Source organism: Hippocampus bargibanti, linkage group LG06 (assembly GCF_051943395.1).
Source record: "Hippocampus bargibanti isolate YZ-2025 linkage group LG06, ASM5194339v1, whole genome shotgun sequence".
NCBI lineage: Eukaryota > Metazoa > Chordata > Actinopteri > Syngnathiformes > Syngnathidae > Hippocampus > Hippocampus bargibanti.
The window spans coordinates 4,872,529-4,891,637 of record NC_142739.1 but is presented as its reverse complement, the minus strand read 5'-3'; the positions used below and the strand labels follow the sequence as shown (position 1 = coordinate 4,891,637).

General features: G+C 41.5%; 1 protein-coding gene across 2 annotated transcripts in view; it reads left to right on the top strand.

Annotated features, from left to right (window-relative positions):
- znf236 (zinc finger protein 236) overlaps window positions 1–18,447 on the top strand; it is a 52,928-nt gene extending 34,481 nt beyond the window's left edge. For both annotated transcript variants that reach the window (XM_088998763.1, XM_088998762.1), the window contains 7 exons: window positions 3,478–3,630; window positions 6,798–6,955; window positions 7,067–7,192; window positions 8,779–8,973; window positions 9,453–9,582; window positions 13,440–13,613; window positions 17,517–18,447. In XM_088998763.1, the coding sequence (XP_088854889.1) occupies window positions 3,478–3,630; window positions 6,798–6,955; window positions 7,067–7,192; window positions 8,779–8,973; window positions 9,453–9,582; window positions 13,440–13,613; window positions 17,517–17,638 (1,058 nt within the window). In that variant the 3' untranslated portion in view covers window positions 17,639–18,447. The remainder of the gene's footprint in view (window positions 1–3,477; window positions 3,631–6,797; window positions 6,956–7,066; window positions 7,193–8,778; window positions 8,974–9,452; window positions 9,583–13,439; window positions 13,614–17,516) is intronic.
- The last annotated feature ends 662 nt before the right edge of the window (window positions 18,448–19,109 follow it).

The following is a 19,109-nucleotide window of genomic DNA, read 5'->3' as shown; positions in this document are numbered from 1 at the left end:
TTTTGATAGGATACACACCGCTACAACAAGGAATGAACATTAGTACCATAATTCTTAACTCATTCACTGCTAGACGATGTGCAAAAATAGGCCAACTCCTGTGCCAGGGTTTTGTCATTTTCACATTTGCAGGACCCACAGAATATTGAGGGTGCAGCATAAGAAACCTCAGCCCAGGGGTGTCAAAGTCATGTTTTGCCGCGGGCCACATTGTCTTTATGGTTTTGGGTCATTATGAATGTGGGGAACCCATTGGAATGTTTAAACCCCTCCACATATTACATATAGAGCACACGTCTGTGTAAGCTCTCAGTCGTACAGGAGTGGTCCATCGATGAGAAGGTTTCTTCAGCCGTCATCTGTACAAATTTGAAGGTTTCGGACGTTTCGCCTCCTATCCAAGAGGCTTCGTCAGCGAACTAAAGTCTGACTGGTCGTATCGGCCCTTAGTTTAGCCGCTACCAAATGAAAAACAAAGTAATGTAGTTTATTCCATACATTGTAAGAATGAAAATTGTAAAGAGCAGTACATTGGGGAGACTCAACAAATTCTCAAAAAAAGACGTTATCAACATCACAGGGATAATATAAGTGGGCCTCAATCGGCAGTACATTTGCACCTAAAAGCTAGCCACCACTCATTTGACGACAATGAGGTTAAAATCTTAGCGAAAGAACATAGATGGTTTGAAAGGGGGGTAAAAGAAGCGATTCTTATAAAACAACAAAATCCTTCATTAAACCGGTCTGGTGGGGTGAGGTTCAATTTGGATCGTTCATACAATAGCCTGCTTGGGCAAAACAGGTTAGGCAACACTCGTAATGCTGATGAGGTGATACCGGTGGGAGTGGGGGAAATGGGCCAGTCGTTAGTCAGGAATGTAGGAACAATCAGTGGGGCCACAGGGAGTGGTCCTCTGCTCCCCCCCAACCTGAGAGTAGGGACCTATCATAGCTGTGTCCGGCGCCGCCTAGGCTGGACATTAGGGATATATAAATAGAGCTGATACGACCAGTCAGACTTTAGTTCGCTGACGAAGCCTCTTGGATAGGAGGCGAAACGTCCGAAACCTTCAAATTTGTACAGATGACGGCTGAAGAAACCTTCTCATCGATATATAGAGCACACAACAAATTAATGCATACATGTAACTAGTTTTCAAATCTGAAGTCAAGATTAATAACTGTTATTTTGGTTTAGATCCAAAATAGATTTTAGATTTTAGCAAGCATCATGGAATTTGATTTGATATCGCCGGCCCAAAAAAAATATGTAGCGGGCCGGTTTCGCCCCCGGGCCTTGACCTTCACTAAATCGCCATGGCGGGGTGAGGTTCAATTTTGATCGTTCCTCCAACCGACTTCTTAGGCAACATAGGCTTACTTATGCTGATGTGGTGATACCAGATCAAATGAGGCAATCAGGCCAGTCGTAGACCCATACTCAGGCAGGACAATAGATTTAATCAGTCAGGACAATAGAAGTAATCAGTGTAGCCGCAGGGAGTAGTCCTCTGCTCCCCCCAACCTGAGAGCAGGGACCAATCATAGCAGCGTCTGGCACCGCCATGTCTGGACTCTAGGAATATATATAGGGCCGAAACTACCAGCAAAAGATTTTAGTTCGCTGACGAAACCTCTTGGATAAGAAGCGAAACGTCCGACACCTTCAAAGAAGTACAGATGACGGCTGAAGAAACCTTCTCATCGATGGACCACTCCTGTATGACTGAGGGTTTACACAGACATATTGCCAGAGGTCTGATCAGAGCTTGATTTGTCCACCCAAACCCCCCGCCTCGCCTGAAAAAACAAAACCCTAAAAAATTCGGCAATGGCGCTCCACGTCGTATTTATCAATTCCTGAACACATTCGGGAATGGCAGTGAATGAGTTAAAATGACTTAAAATTGTTTATCCAAGTTGTTTTGTGTCTGGTTTTGTATCTTCTTCTTTTCCTTTCGGCTTTTCCCTTCAAGGGGTCGCCACAGCGAATCAGTGTCGTCCATCTTCAGAGGTTTGATTCACATGTTTGTTTTGGCCAAGCTTTTACGTTGGATGCCCTTGCTGACACAACCCTCTGTATTTATCCGGGCTTGGGACCGGCACAGAACAAGCAACTCTATGAACTTGATAAAGATGAAGATGCTCAGGAAAAGGCTCCCAAACACAAAATGGTCATCGGCACAGCAGCATTCCAAACAAAGCAAAACTATACTCATCATTTGATGACAATGCTCTGATCTTACAGTGAAATGGGCCCATGTAAGCTTTCAAATTATAATTAAATGTACAAATTCAATCAATCCAATTGCGCTCATAAACTGCTTAAAGTCAATTATATTGCCATTCTTCTTCAGCAATTGCAAAATGTATCGTCGCACTGCACAAAAGTGAGCTAAAAGTCTAGGCCGATGCCTCAACGAAGCACAGTGGCAGTATTAGGTTTTATGAACATGAACTTCTCTCCTTCACAAAAATCAACCTTGAGACTGATGACTGATGTAAACCGGAGCCTACATTGACACAAAATATAGAATTTGGGATATTCGATCCTGTATTTTTTCACATGGTAACAGTTAACAGTTCACTCTTGAATTGTTACAGATACCATTACCAAGTACCTATAACCATAGTGTGGCTGGTTTTGTATGTCATTGAATTTTTCTCATGAACGACTTGTTCTAAAATGTGTCAAAGCAAAATGACGAAGCGCATTGTTATATAACCGCTCAATGCACTGTTCCTCCACTCTATTTTGTACACAGCTGTTCGAAAAGCAAATACAGTGAGACCTCAACTTATGAACTTAATTGGTTCCCAGACAGAGTGTGTAAGGCGAAAAGTGTGTATCTCAACAAAAAAATTCCCATAGGAAACCATTAAAATGGGAATAATCCGTTCCCGGGTTTCCATAAAATATACTTTTCAACTTAATACGCCTTAAAACTACACACGACATACCTTATTCTATATATAATAAATGTGCTATTGTATTGTAATGAAAGAAATACACTGCATTGTATCATAAAGTCACTTTATTTACATTTGTGATTGTCATTTATTGCTTGAAGGAATGGCATTGGAGGTCGAAGGTCAAAGGGAATTGCTGTTTGGAAAGAGAGGCGCATTACATGACGAATGTAATTAAAGAAATAAACTGTGCTGTAAAATACAGTTTTATTTACCTTTTTAATGGTTGTTGATGGCTTATGGAAGGAGAGTCACCTTCCATAAGGACTGTTGGTAACTTAACCTCTGGTGCTGTTCGGTCGCGTGCTTCCGCCGAAGATCACTCCGCCATCCGTGGTGGGTGTGTATTATGAAAATAGTGCTTATTATAAGGTTTAATTTTCATAAATTTGACGTTTGTAAGATTAAAAGTTTGTAAGTTGAGGTGTTTGTAAGTTGAGGTCTCACTGTACTGAGATCTGCAACGTGACCTCTAATGTCAAATTTATTCCACATATCCCACAGGTCAGGATTTACTTCCCCAGCACAGCAACAATGCAGACATGAACAGTGGCGTCAGACTGGCATCACCACTCACAGGGCAGCCCACCAACACTACCTTGACTATCACCAATGACCACCTTTTACCTCAGAACCCCACCAACACTGGCATGGCTGGTAGGACTTTGCATGTGAAGAACATACCTGACTGATTCAAATTTACAGTATATTTATGTTGGAATCTAATTCCTGTATCTCTTCTGGTTCGGAGTTCAACGGAGTTTTATGATGAAATGCCAGTGGGGACGATAGATGGTGAACAGAAAAGACTACTTTATTCTCGTAAACAATAGAAGAACATCTCTCGTCGGAGCGGGAAGCCAAGAGCGCAAAGCCCACCCCTTCAAGCTAGTTTTACTCACACAGCAGTTGATGACATCGTCTCGACTAAGCCTATCAGCTACGGGAGGGGCTTGGAAGAACATTAGACTGAAATGGATACTTGTTGCACTCTACATATGCAACGAGTTAACTAATAAGCTACATACATCCATATAGACTAAACTAAACATGAAATAACATAGCATGTTTACGGATGTGTATAAAAACACTATCAATTAATTTAAAGCAGATTCTTTACTTACACTCTATCAATTAACTAAATAGAATTTGCTGTTTCAAATAACAATGAAATTTGAAGCGCTCTTATTCTCCTCATCACTTAACCCTTCTTAGTTTAAAGGACAACCGACGCCTACGGACAAGTTGTGTCCATAATTTGTAAAATTGCTTCAAATGACTTCTACTGAGCGTATTTTACAAAGATTCCACTGCATGTAGCTATATTTTACATTTTAAGACTCGCGCTGAATATTCCGGAAGTCTTGTTTTTGAATTGGTGACGAGTCCTCGCGTCACGTCACTGAAGGAACGCCCCTGACCGAGAAAGGACATACTTTGCATCACCTCAATGCATTTTGCGGTACTTTGTTTGGTCTGAAAACTTCGTGTTGCTCCGTGTTAATGGCAAAATTAGAAGGAAAACACATAAATAACGCAATGGTGAATGGTTGTATGTTATACCGAGACAACTATTTGATATCCGCTGACAAAAATTCCAAGCTGAAAAATAAACCCATTTCTAACAGAGCTCTGGCGCCGTCTTCTGCATTGTCTGTAACGCTACACATCAGTCTTGATCCCTCAAAATGACCCGGAAGACCTTCTTTAATCGATTGCAAACATTTATACTTTCCTCTTAAGAACTATTTGAATCATATTCATAACTGGATGCGTAACAAGAAAGCATAATCTTCGAATCTGAAGCCAGTTTGATTCTCGAGCAATGCAAGACGTCTTGGCATGACGTCACGACTGGGACGAACTAGGAAACAAAAAAGTGATGTCGGTTGTCCTACAAAGGGCAACCGACACCATTTTTTTGTTTCTGTTTTTTTTGTTTTTGTTTTTTTGTTATAACTGATATCAGAAAAACGTTTTAGAGCATCTAAAATGCCCAAAACACTATTGGTCACACACTGCCTTGCGCCAGAAAGAGTCCAAGATGGTGCCCGAGTAGGCAGACGTCAGCAAGTGCTCTCATGAGACTTGCTTTTTTTGTTGGTTGTGTCTTGTTTTGTGTTTTGTCACTTTGTGTTGTTGGGCGTCGTGTGGAACGGATACAGATTGTTTTTCAGCATTTTTGGCCACGACATTCTTCAAGGAGGACACTGCTGAGCGGTTGCGCCTTTTCGGCAGCATGAATATGCCAGTACTGTTTTTGAATGGGAGGAAATTCTGTGCCATTCGACTGTCATCGCTAGACACCACAGGGGCCATTGTGCTTTTTTGCGCCTGTCATGGGCAGCGTCTTCAGAGCCCCGCTTTGTTCAGCGGAAAGGTCGGTGCTGTTGGACAGTCTGCGGACGGATGGATGCATGGCTTGAGGAGCCTGCGATAAGAAGGAGCATCAGCGCAGAGTGCCGATGCATATGTGGAACTGTTGCGGCTTGGAATTGAAGCAGATTTATGTGGGACAGGAGATGTGAGACAATCTCTTTTCGTCAATGGATGCTACAGCTGCGTGTTTGCTGTCAACATTTAGCTTGTAGTCGACGTGCACATTCCACCATGATGTCCCTGATCCACTGATGAAGAGACACTTTGATCCTCTCCTCTTTCATCTGGAACTGCTTCGTGTAAAACAAAGAGGGTGCAGAAAGTTCTTCAGAATGAATGACTCTCTGTGTCTTTGTGCTATCATGTTATTTGTTATTTCGTGTTTTTTTTGCCTTTCCAGCAGCCCTCTGTATTTTGTTTTTCTACTTTTATTCCTTTCATAACTTTGCTGCTGTGAAATGTAAATTTCTCCATTGCAAGACGAATAAAGGCAAATCCAATCCAATCCAAAACAATAGCTTCAGAGAGTTCAGATTCTGAGAAGATACTTTCTTGTTACTCATCCAGTTATGAATATGATTCAAATAGTTCTGAAGAGCAAAGCAAAAATGTTTGCAATCGATTAAAGACGTCCTTCCGTATCAATTCGATCTATATGGACTCCAATGTAGCGCCCATAAAATGCACAAGATGGCGCACAAGCTCCGTTGGAAATGGCTGATTTGTCCGCTGGGAATTTGTGTAAACTTAATTCTATACCATCACGTTAGTAATGTAGTTTTCCTTCTAATTTCGCCATCAACACGGATCAACACGATGTTTTCAGACCAAACAAAGTACCCAAAATGCATTGTGTGTCGCTTTCTCGGTCACGGGCGTTCCCTGCGTGATGTCACGTTGTGGATTGTCATCAACTCGAAAACAAGACTTCCTGAATATTCAGCGCAAGTCTTAAAACGTAAAATATAGCTATATGCGGTGGAATCTTTGTAAAGTGCGCTCAGTACAAGTCATTTGAAGTGATTTGACAAATTATGGACACAACTTGTCCATCGGTGTCGGTTGTCCTTTCAGTGGAGCAGAATTATATCAAAAATTGCTGGCCAAAATTAATTCACATTGTTTTTGATTTTATTTAGAAAATAATGTAAAAATACTATTACTTTTGCTCTGGCAAACCATTAGGCAGAAGAATCTGACACAATTTTATGAGTACATTTGTTTTTGTTTCATTGCAACAATTTATATTAAAAAAACAGTAAAGGTGTCCATAAAACCATCCAGTTTAGCAAATGTTGGCGCGCCTGTCTGCTTCTGCTCCCCTGCAGAAAAATGTACCCTGTAACTGTAAAGTGTCCTTGAGAGTTTTGAAAGGTGCTTAAAAATGTATTATTATTATTATTATTATTATTAATAATAATAATAATACATCAATTCTCTTGCAGTCACCAGCCTTCCGTCTAGCACCTTGCAATCCCACACCACTTCATCTCAAAGCATAGTCTTGTCACCAGGAGGTGTGGCCAATGATGGTAGCGTAACACTGACCCTATCAGATGCCCAGGGAATGTGGGATGGTGTTACTGTCAACCTCAACATACAGGTAAGAGGCGTTGCATTTTGTTAATTTTTATCGTACTACTTTAACTACCTTCCCCCCTCAGGTTTCAGATTCTTTGGTATTCTAAATTGTGCTTATTATTTTCATCCTTAGGGTCAGACATTTCCTGCAGTGCTGAATGACTCCAATCTACAATCTGGACAGCCAGCGATTGCAAGCCACCCAGTCTTTCTGTTCAGCCATCAATCTGCGATGGGAACTTCTGACAGTGAATTTAACGTACGTACGTAAATATAAAATAGGAGATACATTAGTTTAGGGGTGGCAGTGGTTCATTTGAACCGATACTGTCCACTTTATTACAGTGAGACCTCAATTTACGAACTTAATTGGTTCCCAGACAGAGTGTGTAAGGCAAAAAGTGTGTATCTCAAAAAAAAAATCCCATATAAAACCATTAAAATGGGAATAATCCGTTCCCGGGTTTCCATAAAATATACTTTTCAACTAAATAAGTCTTAAATAATGGAATAAAACACAACAAAAGAAGGCGGGCGGGGCGAATAAAATGGCACACTGGCGATCGGAAACCGGAAAGCAACAAATTTACGCAATCGCGTCTCACAATCACCTCGTGCAAAGCAAACTGTTGGATTTGCCAGCACAACACACAGCGATGCACTTCTGTCGTAATCATGTCACTGGTGAGGTGGCAGTGACTCGTTGAAATAATGAAATTAAATTGAAGTGTCGCGAGCGGCAGCCCCGCCCCAACTGTCAACTCGCACGTGACAATTTAGCGTGACTATTGACACGCTGTTCCGGTGTGTGTGAAAATACTAGCTCTGATTGGCTTACCAGGACACATGACTCTACCCTTTAGCCAATCATAATCACTTCTATCGCATCTTGACAGGGGGTGCGTTCAAGTGTAGCAATACAGAAATGTTGGCAAGTGTTTGTCCCTGCTCATTCAGTTAGACAATGCTTTCAAAACAGCCTAGAGTCATAAGAATTTGTGCGCTATTCTCGAACCTGAACGTACCCCAAGTCTTGGATGACAAATAAACAGCAGAGTAGCCTGGTAGTTTCTTCAATTTATTCATAGTAACTCACCACATTTAACTGTCGGTATACGCAATGCCGACCGAAAAATAAGTGGATTTACGCTGTATACCCTCAACTACACCTCTGGGTCGTAGAAAGTTACTCTCAGGAACGTGACACGCAGCGTGAGAGATGTGTCAGGCTGAGATTCACATGACGGCCGCGGTGTGCACATGTGACGCCACAAACGCACACCTCGTTCGTGTTTCTCAATGATCTCCTTCTTCTCCTCGGTTGAACACGAGCCTGTGGTGTTTATTATCCGGTGTCATAATAGTAAAATTATCTGCAAAAAGCTCCTCGCAGGCGATGGACGTGTGAATTCAGAGAGAGGGGGTGTGGAAAGTAGCGCCGCCTGGAGCGCTGTTCGGTCGTATGCTTCCGCCGAAGATCACTCCGCCAGATCCGAAGGTCGTGTGCTTTGGTGTTCCAGCCGTGGTGGGTGTCTATTATGAAAATAGTGCTTATTATAAGGTTTAATCTTCATAAATTTGACCTTCATAAGACGAAAAGTTCGTAAGATAAGGTGTTCGTAAGTTGAGGTCTCACTGTACTTAATACACAAAAAACATTCACTGTACATTGTGGTTGTTTATGATTATGCATTTTACAACTAGTATTGGATTGGATTGGATTGGATTGGATTTGCCTTTATTAGTCTCACAGTGGAGAAATTTACATTTCACAGCAGCACAGTGATGAAAGTATGATGCATTAATAAATTAACTGACATGATTTTTGGGGGGGTTATGTTTCAGATTGGAAATGAGAGCTGTAAGGGTAGGAAAAGTCACCCCACAGAGGCTGAGAATCAGCACAAATGTTTCTACTGTAATTTTGTATGCCCAAATGCCAACTCGCTACGCCGTCATTGTCGACAAGCTCATAGTAAAGAGCGATACCACGTCTGCAGCATCTGCAACAAAGCCTTTAAGCGAGCAATGCATCTTAAGGTAAGTGTATATAGCAGAGCCCACCGTTAGCGGGTTCCTACATATCCTGAAAGGCAAAGGAGAGATTTATCTCAGGAGATTAAAAAGGACATTTTGGACGACCATGTAATAGCTAAATGACCATCTCCAAGCAGCTTGACGATGGTCCTCTGACAACATTTGCAATTGTCCAAAAATGGAAGTTCCACACAACAGTAGCTAACATCTGGGACACCTTTAGAAATAGATACAACACATGTAAGTGTGAACATTGTAATAATAATAATACATTTCATTTATAAGCGCCTTTCAAAACTCTCAAGGTCACTTTACAGTCACAGGATAAGTTTATAAGATAAGTATTTATACAATATTCTTTGAAAATCAGAATATCATGTGTCTCGGCCACATGTGTGTCGTCATGGAGGCCTACTGTTTTGGTGGCCCCTGCTAGAAATTGTTTATTGTCATTTATTCTGCATATGTTGATCTGTTGATAGGAGCATGAACGAGTGCACCAGCCAGGCCCATCGCCCAGCTCCCTCAGACCAAGAATCATGAGTTGCTCCTCGTGCGGGAAGGCCTTCCCTAAGCGCAGCCAACTAGAGAGACACAATCGCACACACACAGGTGATTTGAAGAGATGAATTCTCACACCATGATTTTTCACACCAGAATCAGAATCATATTTATTGGCCAAGTATGTAGAACACACAAGGAATTTGTCTGTGGTACAAGCTGACTAGTATCATCATTAACAAAGACGTATGCAAGGATATTGGATTGGATTTGCCTTTATTAGTCTCACAGTGGTGAAATTTACATTTCACAGCAGCAAAGTGATGAAAGGAATGAAAGTCGAAAAACAAAATACATGAGCTGCTGGAAAGGCAGCCACTCTCGGGGCGCCGTCTTGAAGTCAAAAGAACAAAAAAAACTAAATAACAAATAATATGACAGCATAGAGACAATATGACAAAACAAAGACACAGAGAGACATTCATTCTTCAGGACTTGCTGTACCCTCTTTGTGATGACATGAAGCAGTTCTAGATGAAAGGAGAGGATCAAAGCGTCTTTCCACCTGTGGATCAGGGACATCATGGGGGAACGTGCACGTCGACTACAAGCTAAATGTTGAAAGCAAACACACAGCTGTAGCATCCATTGACGAAAAGAGATTGTCTCACATCTTCTGTTCCACATAAATCTGCTTCAATTCCAAGCCGCAACAGTTCCACATATGCATCGGCGCTCTGCGCTGACGCTCCTTTCTTCTTATCGCGGGTTCCTCACGCCATGCATCCATCCAGCCGCAGACTGTCCAACAGCACTGACCTTCCACTGAACAAAGCGGGGCTGTGAAGATGCTGCCCATTACAGGCGCAAAAAAAGCACAATGGCCCCTTTGGTGTCCAGCGATGGCAGTCGAATGGCTCCGACATTCCTCCCATTCAAAAACAGTACTGGCATATCCATGCTGCCGAAAAGGCGCAACCGCTCAGCACAGTCTCCTCCTTGATGAATGTCGTGGTCAAAAATGCTGAAAAACAATCCGTATCCGTTCCACACGACGCACAACAACACAAAGTGACAAAAAAAAACACAAAACAAGACAAAAACTACCAAAAAAAGCAAGGCTCATGAGAGCACTTGCTGAGGCTGCCTAGTCGGGCGCCATGTACCGATGTGCATTTCCCGTTGAGGCTGCAGTTGGCGGAAAGCGCAATTTTGATTGGATGACACTGACCTAGAATGGCCGAAAGCGCCATGTTGATTGGATGATAGTGGCCGTCATGTTGAAACAGGTAAACGCCCCTTTAAATGAGCCCAACTTGTGCACTTCAGCCTGAATGTACCGGAGCATTAGAGGAGAGAAAAAGTTCTGATTCTAATTTGCAATGAAACAATACCATCGATGAAACAGTCGAATGTCAGTGACATTTTAACAAGCCCCATGTTAACGTTAGCATCGACATACTTCTGCGAGAAGTAGATTGTAGATAGCAAGTGTGGAAGCTTATGAGCCGTGTGCAGGCTAGCTAGCAGTAACTTCGCCTCTGGACCGGCAAATTGAATTTCATTCCGATCGTTTTCCTGGATTTTTACCAAACACGAGGAACGGAAAACCATCCATCTTAACGGTGAGTACTATCACAAAGTTATTTTAAATAATACATTCTGATATTTTGTTGAAAAGTGTCTGCGCGTGTGTGTGTGTGTGTGTGTGTGTGTGTGTGTGTGTGTGTGTGTGTGTGTGTGTGTGTGTGTGTGTGTGTGTGTGTGTGTGTGTGTGTGTGTGTGTGTGCGCGCGCGTGCGTGTGGCTCTCGCTGAAAACATTTCTAAATATTTTACTTTTATGGCTCTCTTAGTCAAAAAGGTTCCCGACCCCTGCTCCAATGAATGTATTTTAGTTTATTTCAATCAGTTTTGTATAGTTCGGCAATCTATTTAAATTGGTCCTCGTCCATTTTAGAATGTGGCCCCCCTTTTTTAATTTTCCAAATGCCTCCTTGCATCTCTACCGTCTTCAGCATGTTCAGCTCTAGGTTGTATACATGTTAAGTTTCAAAAATCATAAATCGGGAGATTTTTGTACTCGCGACTCTGTGATGTGTGTTAAAATAATGTTACCATTACAAAAATGTCCATTAGACGTAAATAAAACACAATAATGCTTTCTTTTTTTATTTATTCATTCAATTAGTATAAAAATGTATTTTGTTTTTTACATGTTCTTTCGTTTCACCTTACAAATGAACTGTCTGTATTGTGTCACTAGTTGCTTTATAAAGTGAGTATTGTGAGTATTGTGGTAAAAATCGGGAGTCTCTGGACCAAATTGTGAGACTTAACATGTATGGCGCTCGGTCGGCTGCACCACAGCTTCAGCTGCTCTGCTTGTCGGTACGCAGACTTGTCGCTGTCTTGGATGAGACCAATGACGGTGGTGTCATCTGAGAACTTTATGAATTAGACGACTGGGTGCGTTGAGGTGCACGCTAAGCAGAGTCCTGCCAAATGCCTCTGTGAAAGCGAGTAGCTAACAGGATTATCTCTATAAACCAAGGAGACAGAGTTCTCACAGCTCATTATCATTTGAATAGACTCATGAAAAGATGCCATCATGCTCATTCTTCAAACACTTTTGGACTGTTATGAGATGCAAAAACACCACCATCACGCCACTTTTCTTGTCATCAAGGCTGCTGAAATTGCCACCGCAGTATGTGATGTTCTATAGAAAGCTGTCATCAAAATGTTGCCAACAACATTAGCATTTGGAATTTGCTGCTGTCCTATTTCCACGAGTAAAACCCATTACATTCAAATCCATTACTCTTGAACCTTGCAACTTTAAGATGATTAAACTCATTAGTGTGTACTCATTTTGGAAAGACTGAAACGTGATCTTATTCAAAAATAATGTTGTGTTTGCAAGGCAATGTCTCACAGGAGAAGGCCATTTATACTATTTATGGTGAAAACTCAATATTTTATAGTATTGGTAAATCTGTCAGGCCTTTAACATTAGTTTGAACATTGGTGATGGTCCGCCAGTATACAGACAATATGTATAAGAGCAAAACACTGTGTGAAGCTTGCCCATATTTTTGTTGTTAATGTAGAGCAACTTTGCCGTGCAGTTTTTGCTCACCAAGCATGGTGACGCTTTGATTCTCATCAAACAGGTCCACATTTTAGGTCATTCCGAGCCTATTTAAAAATGAAAAGCATCTTTCAGTAGGGTTTTCGGTACCTCCACATGCTTTTGTGGAGGTACCGATAATTTGTTTTCCTTGATAACCAACTAAAGGTACATTAGCTCATATACTTTTCGTTATTATGTATGAAACATTTCAGGACAAAACTCTCATGCTCATTTTATTAGATGTCATATCCTCTCTGTCATCTTGTTGGACAAAGACGGGCAAACGTAAAAGCCTTCAGTTGTAATCATTGCTTCGATCTATAATCAATAAATAACAATATATTCATTATCTGAACCGCTTGTATGACCAAAAAACGTGCAAAAAAGGTTTCATTTATTTATTTTTTGTGGCAGTGTATTTAATAACTGTAACATAGACACACACACATGCGCACACACACACACACGTGCACACACACACACACAGAAGATGTTTAAGTTAATATAAAAAGTTACAGAATACAGAGCCGTTACACCCGAGAACATGGACCTTAAAAATGAACATTCTTCTTATTTTCCTTTTGGCTTTTCCCTTCAGGGGTCGCCACAGCGAATCTGTCCTCCATCTGACCCGGTTTTGTGCATCCTCTTCTCTCCCACCAGCTACCTTAAAAATGAACAGTATTGTCAAATAAATGCTCAAGTGACCACCCATATACATAATGAGTTTTGGACGTTGGCATTTCACTTTAAATTTGAAGAAGCACTCAAATTCTAAGCACAGCGTCAACTGCTAACTCGTGCTCAACTGCATTGTTGTCATTGCTTTTTCAGGCGAACGTCCCTTCAAGTGCCATCAGTGCGACATGGCCTTCAACCAAAAGAGTTCTTTGCAAGTGCACATGGTCAAACACACAGGAAAGAAGCCCTTCAAGTGTGAAATATGCAGCATCCGATTCACTCAGAAGAGCAACATGAGACACCACATGAAGCGAGCCCACAGCTACGGTGAGATTCTCGACATAGTAGCCCGCATGTTGTCAACAGCTTGATGTTCCCCTTTCACCGGTTGAGAACGTTCCTTCAAGTATGATATTCAATGATGATTGCAGACACTTAAGATTGAAGCACCATGGTTACAGAAATTGCTCTGTTGGAACATCTTTGTGTGGCGGAACATGATCAGCGCACAAAAGCTCATTCTCCTTGAAATTCGCGGTTACATGCTGCATGTTCCCTCCCCCGCACAGCATTGGTCGCGGACTGTCCCTTTTCACCATGATGAATTAAAGCCTGATTTATTGGCAATGTGATAAAGCTGCCGGTCATCCAGTTCTCCGTTGTGCATTGTGGAGTCTTGTACTGTGCTGTGCTTACCGGTAAGTAGAAGTACTGATGAATGAGCGTGAACTCCCTCTTTCCCTGCGGCCTCCACCCCTTCTCAAAAATGAATTTGTTGTTTGCAAGCACTGATTCAGCTCCTTTAATCAAAGTAAAACTACAAGAGTAACTTTTTTTTAATTGTCCATGATGTACAACACTTTTTAAACGACTCTTTCCCATCATCATATGCTCACATGGCCAACTAGTGGCCTGAGGTAGGGCGGTTTCAGGAATTGTCATTTTGTCCTGTTGCCAGATTCGCCGCCCTATTGTTTCCCACCCAAAGGCCTTTGTACCTTGAAACTCTCTAAATATATATTGTGCAGTTCCAAAATATGACAATAAATCAGTTGAAATCCCACCAGTACAAAACTGTTTCAAATATGCACCCCATTTCTAAATTTATTGTGGGATAATATAATTTGTCTAACAATGCGCTTTTTAAGATTCTAATAGACCAGGGGTCGGGAACCTATGGCTCGCGAGCCATATATGGCTCTTTTGATGATTGCATATGGCTCGCCGATAAATATTGCATATTATAATACATATTGTCGTTTTTTTCGTCGTTCATTTCCCGTTGGGGCTGCAGTTGGCGGAAAGCGCAATTTTGATTGGATGGCACTGACCTAGAATGGCCGAAAGCGCCATGTTGATTGGATGATAGTGGCCGTCATGTTGAAACAGGTAAACGCCCCTTTAAATGAGCCCAACTTGTGCACTTCAGCCTGAATGCACCGGAGCATTACAGGAGAGAAAATGTTCTGATTCTAATTTGCAATGAAACAATACCATCGATGAAACAGTCGAATGTCAGTGACATTTTAACAAGCCCCATGTTAACGTTAGCATCGACATACTTCTGCGAGAAGTATATTGCAGATAGCAAGTGTGGGAACTTATGAGCCGTGTGCAGGCTAGCTAGCAGTAACTTCGCCTCTGGACCGGCAAATTGAATTTCATTCCGATCGTTTTCCTGGATTTTTACCAAACACGAGGAACGGAAAACCATCCATGTTAACGGTGAGTACTATCACAAAGTTATTTTAAATAATACATTTTGATATTTCGTTGAAAAGTGGCCGCGCGTGTGTGTGTGCGCGCGCACGCGAGCGTTTGTATGTGCGCGCGCGCACGCGAGCGTTTGTATGTGCGCGTGCACACGCGAGCGTTTGTATGTGCGCGCGTGCGTGTGGCTCTCGCTGAAAAACATTTCTAAATATTTTACTTTTATGGCTCTCTTAGTCAAAAAGGTTCCCGACCCCTGTAATAGACAGTTGAAGCACATTGATTTTGAAATTTACAGGATGACCACTGAGGGTACCCACAGTTAGTGAGTGCTCTCCTCAGTGGTCATTCAACATGTCAGAAAGAAAGAATAGGGAATGAAACCAAAAATTCTCAAGATACAAAAAGGACAGGAGTAGCAGTACCTTACATTGCAGGAGTTTCTGAAAAATTACAGAGTCCTTTGGCAACACAAAATTCCTACTTATTTTAAACCGATAAACACGTTAAGGCAAAAATTAGTGCATCCAAAAGATAGGCTACCAAATGAAAAACAGTAGTTTATTCAACACATTGTAAGAATGAAAATTGTAAAGAGCAGTACATTGGGGAGACTCAACAAATTGTCAAAAAAAGACTTTATCAACATCGGATAATACTAGTGGGCCTCAATCGGCAGTACATTTGCTCCTAAAAGCTAGCAACCACTCATTTGACGACAATGAGGTTAAAATCTTAGCGAAAGAACATAGATGGTTTGAAAGGGGGGTAAAAGAAGCGATTCTTATAAAACAACAAAATCCTTCATTAAACCGGTCTGGTGGGGTGAGGTTCAATTTGGATCGTTCATACAATAGCCTGCTTAAGCAAAACAGGTTAGGCAACATTCGTAATGCTGATGAGGTGGTAGCGGTGGGAGTGGGGCAAATAGGCCAGTTGTTAGTCTGGAATGTAGGAACAATCAGTGGGACACACAGATGCATTTATGTATGTATAAGATGCTCAAACTTTAGATTGTTTCCTTTGACATCATAAGCGGCCGGTGGTCTAGTGGTTAGGGCAGGGGTCGGGAACCTTTTTGACTAAGAGAGCCATAAATGTAAAATATTTTGAAATGTTTTTCAGTGAGAGCCACATGCATGCGAGCGCGCGCGCATACACGCGGGCGTGCGCGCACACACACGCACGCAAACACGCACGCAAACGACGCACGCAAACACGCACACACGTGCGGCCGCTTTTCAACAAAATGTCAGAATGTATTGTTTAAAATAACTTTGTGATAGTACTCACCGTTAACATGAATGGTTTTCCGTCCCTCGTGATTGGTAAAAATCCAGGCAAACGAGGGGAATGAAATTCAACTTGCCGGTCCAGAGGCTAAGTTACTGCTAGCTAGCCTGCACACGACTCATGAGCTTCCACACTTGCGATTTGCAATATCTTCTCGCAGAAGTATATTTATGCTAACGTTAACATGGGGCTTGTTAAAATGTCACTGACATTCGACTCTTTCATTGATGGTATTGTTTCATTGCAAATTAGGCAAATCCTCCGGTGCATTCAAGCTGAAGTGCACACGTTGGGCTCATTTCAAGGGGCGTTTACCTGTTTCAACATGACGGCCAGTATCATCCAATCAAAATGGCGCTTTCGGCCAACTCAGGTCAGTGTCATTCAATCAAAATTGCGCTTTCCGCCAACTGCAGCCCTAACAGCAAATAAAGGGCAAAAAAAACCTAGAATATGTATTTAGTTTTATCGCCGAGCCATATGCAATCATCAAAAGAGCCATATATGGCTCGCGAGCCATAGGTTCCCGACCCCTGGGTTAGGGCATTAATCTCCCGATGCAGTGGTCATGGAACATATCATGTGTGGAGTTTGCATGTTCTCTCTGGACCTGTGGGTTTTTGTATGGCAAGTTCAACTCCAAATTGTCCCTGAGTGTGTATGTGAGCCTGGATGGTTGTTGATCTCTGTGTGCCCTGCAATTTTACGGTAATCTTTTCAATGCCCTGTCTGCTGCCTGGTGACAGCTAGGATTGGCTCCAGCACCCCCGCAACCCTTGTGCGGATAAAGGGGATTGGAAAATGGATGGCTGGAAGGATGGATCATTATGGAATGGAAGAAAATTTGTGAATATCCCTGCATGGATATGGGTGTTGGATTGCGTTCATTTCACACTGGGCTCAAAGCTCACAAAGCAGTTGATTTTTTTCAGTGTGTATTGGCAAATACTCATGTCAATTCGGGTCCGGCAGAAACCTTTTCGATGGCAATGCTGCTAATAATCATCAATAGATGACATAGGAACATGAACAGGGAAGCAACTCAACATGGGAAAAAAGAGAGTTATGGGCTCTTCGCATGAGGCGTATCGGATTCTTGAGCCCACTGTCAACCTTTGAGAAAATGTGTGACTCAATGTACTCAAGTATTCTCAATGACTCTGGACGCAAATAAGAAAGTGTATGTTGTTTTGAAGTCACATCTTATGCCTCTTTTCTTCATCACAGGTCGCATTCAAGATGTGACACTGCAGCAAGAAGAACCAACCTCTCAAGTCACCGTAACTCCTGAACTTGACCTGGAAGTAGTCCCTGAGTCATCCGGAGATTGGCAGACCGTTTTCCCCTGAAACCCCTCACCACGCAAATCCTGAGCAGGTTACCGTCTATACTGTGCATTGTTGAGAGTTTGGCAATGGTTTGATTTTCTTGTTTTTGTTTTCACACATCTTGCCTTTGAAATGATTTCTTTAAAAAACGAAAATACCTGTCAATCTGTCAACATTCTTTTCTGCCAATGTGTTACTTCATGCGAAGCTTTGAGCAATTTGAATCCCCCACCAAAAATCAAAGCAAATGCAGAATCAGAGGATATGACAATGTGGCATAAAAATGTAATCAAATTAGTCAAGTATTTCACGGCTAAAATGGTAACCAGTATTTCAGTGCGGTTTTCCATGAAGGGTTCATGAATGGACTTTGATAAATCATTTGATGGTTTTGTTTTCAATGAGGGCACCAGAGAAGGAAAGGGCATAAAGAATACATCGCTGGGAAGAATGCAACCAAGGGTTCTGCTGCCATGGCTAAAAAAGCTGTTTTGCAACAGCCCCTCTAAAACCCAACTCTTTATTACGTACCATAACATGCAGATCAAACCTCTAAAGATGGAGGCCATTGATTTGCTTTGGCGACCCCTTGAAGGGAAAAGCCGAAAGGAAAAGAAGATACATCATATCTATATGATAATAATACATGTTTATATTGTACATATATTTTGTATTTTGTCATAGCTTCTTTTGTAAATAGTGTATCTTCTTTGTTAGTTTAACGTGCGCAGAAAGGTCATCATTTCAGCCTCTTACTGTGTTTGAAAGCAATTGTATTGTTTTCATTTGTTTTCTATTCTATAAAGATGAACATTAAATTAATTTTTATGCTAACTGAAACATCTCGAGTTTTCATTCATTTTAACTGCTGTACATTTATTTCCCTTAAAAACACACATTGAAGACACCTGACAGACATTTTACTGAGGGGCAGGAGACAATTTGTTGCACCAGTTCTTTGATCACTTCTGTGCTCGTCACTATGATGCTTTCAGCGACAAATGATTTAATTATCAATGTAGTTTCAGCCAAATTTCTCATATCACACTGAGCTTTGCCTTCCAAATGTGATTCTATGTTTATGGATCCGTGTATGTTTGTGTGTGTGTGTGTGTGTGTGTGTGTGTGTGTGTGTGTGTGTGTGTGTGTGTGTGTGTGTGTGTGTGTGTGTGTGTGTGTGTGTGTGTTTGTCTGTTTATTTGTTTGTGTATTCATATATTTGTTCGTTAATTTGTTTATTTTAAACCTCAGTCTTCATATGTTCCTGGTGATGGCACTTAAACACCAAAACAACAAACAAAATATATACGTTGCATTTTGAAGTTTTTCACAGCAAACCTCTTTCCACATTTTATGTAAAATCCCATTTCTCTAAATTCAACACAAAATACCATGATAACAACATGAAAACCTAATGATTCAATAAACTTGACTTGGCTACCTTTGGGCGGTTTCACCCATTCCACTTTGCAGCACCTCTGATTTTTTTTCA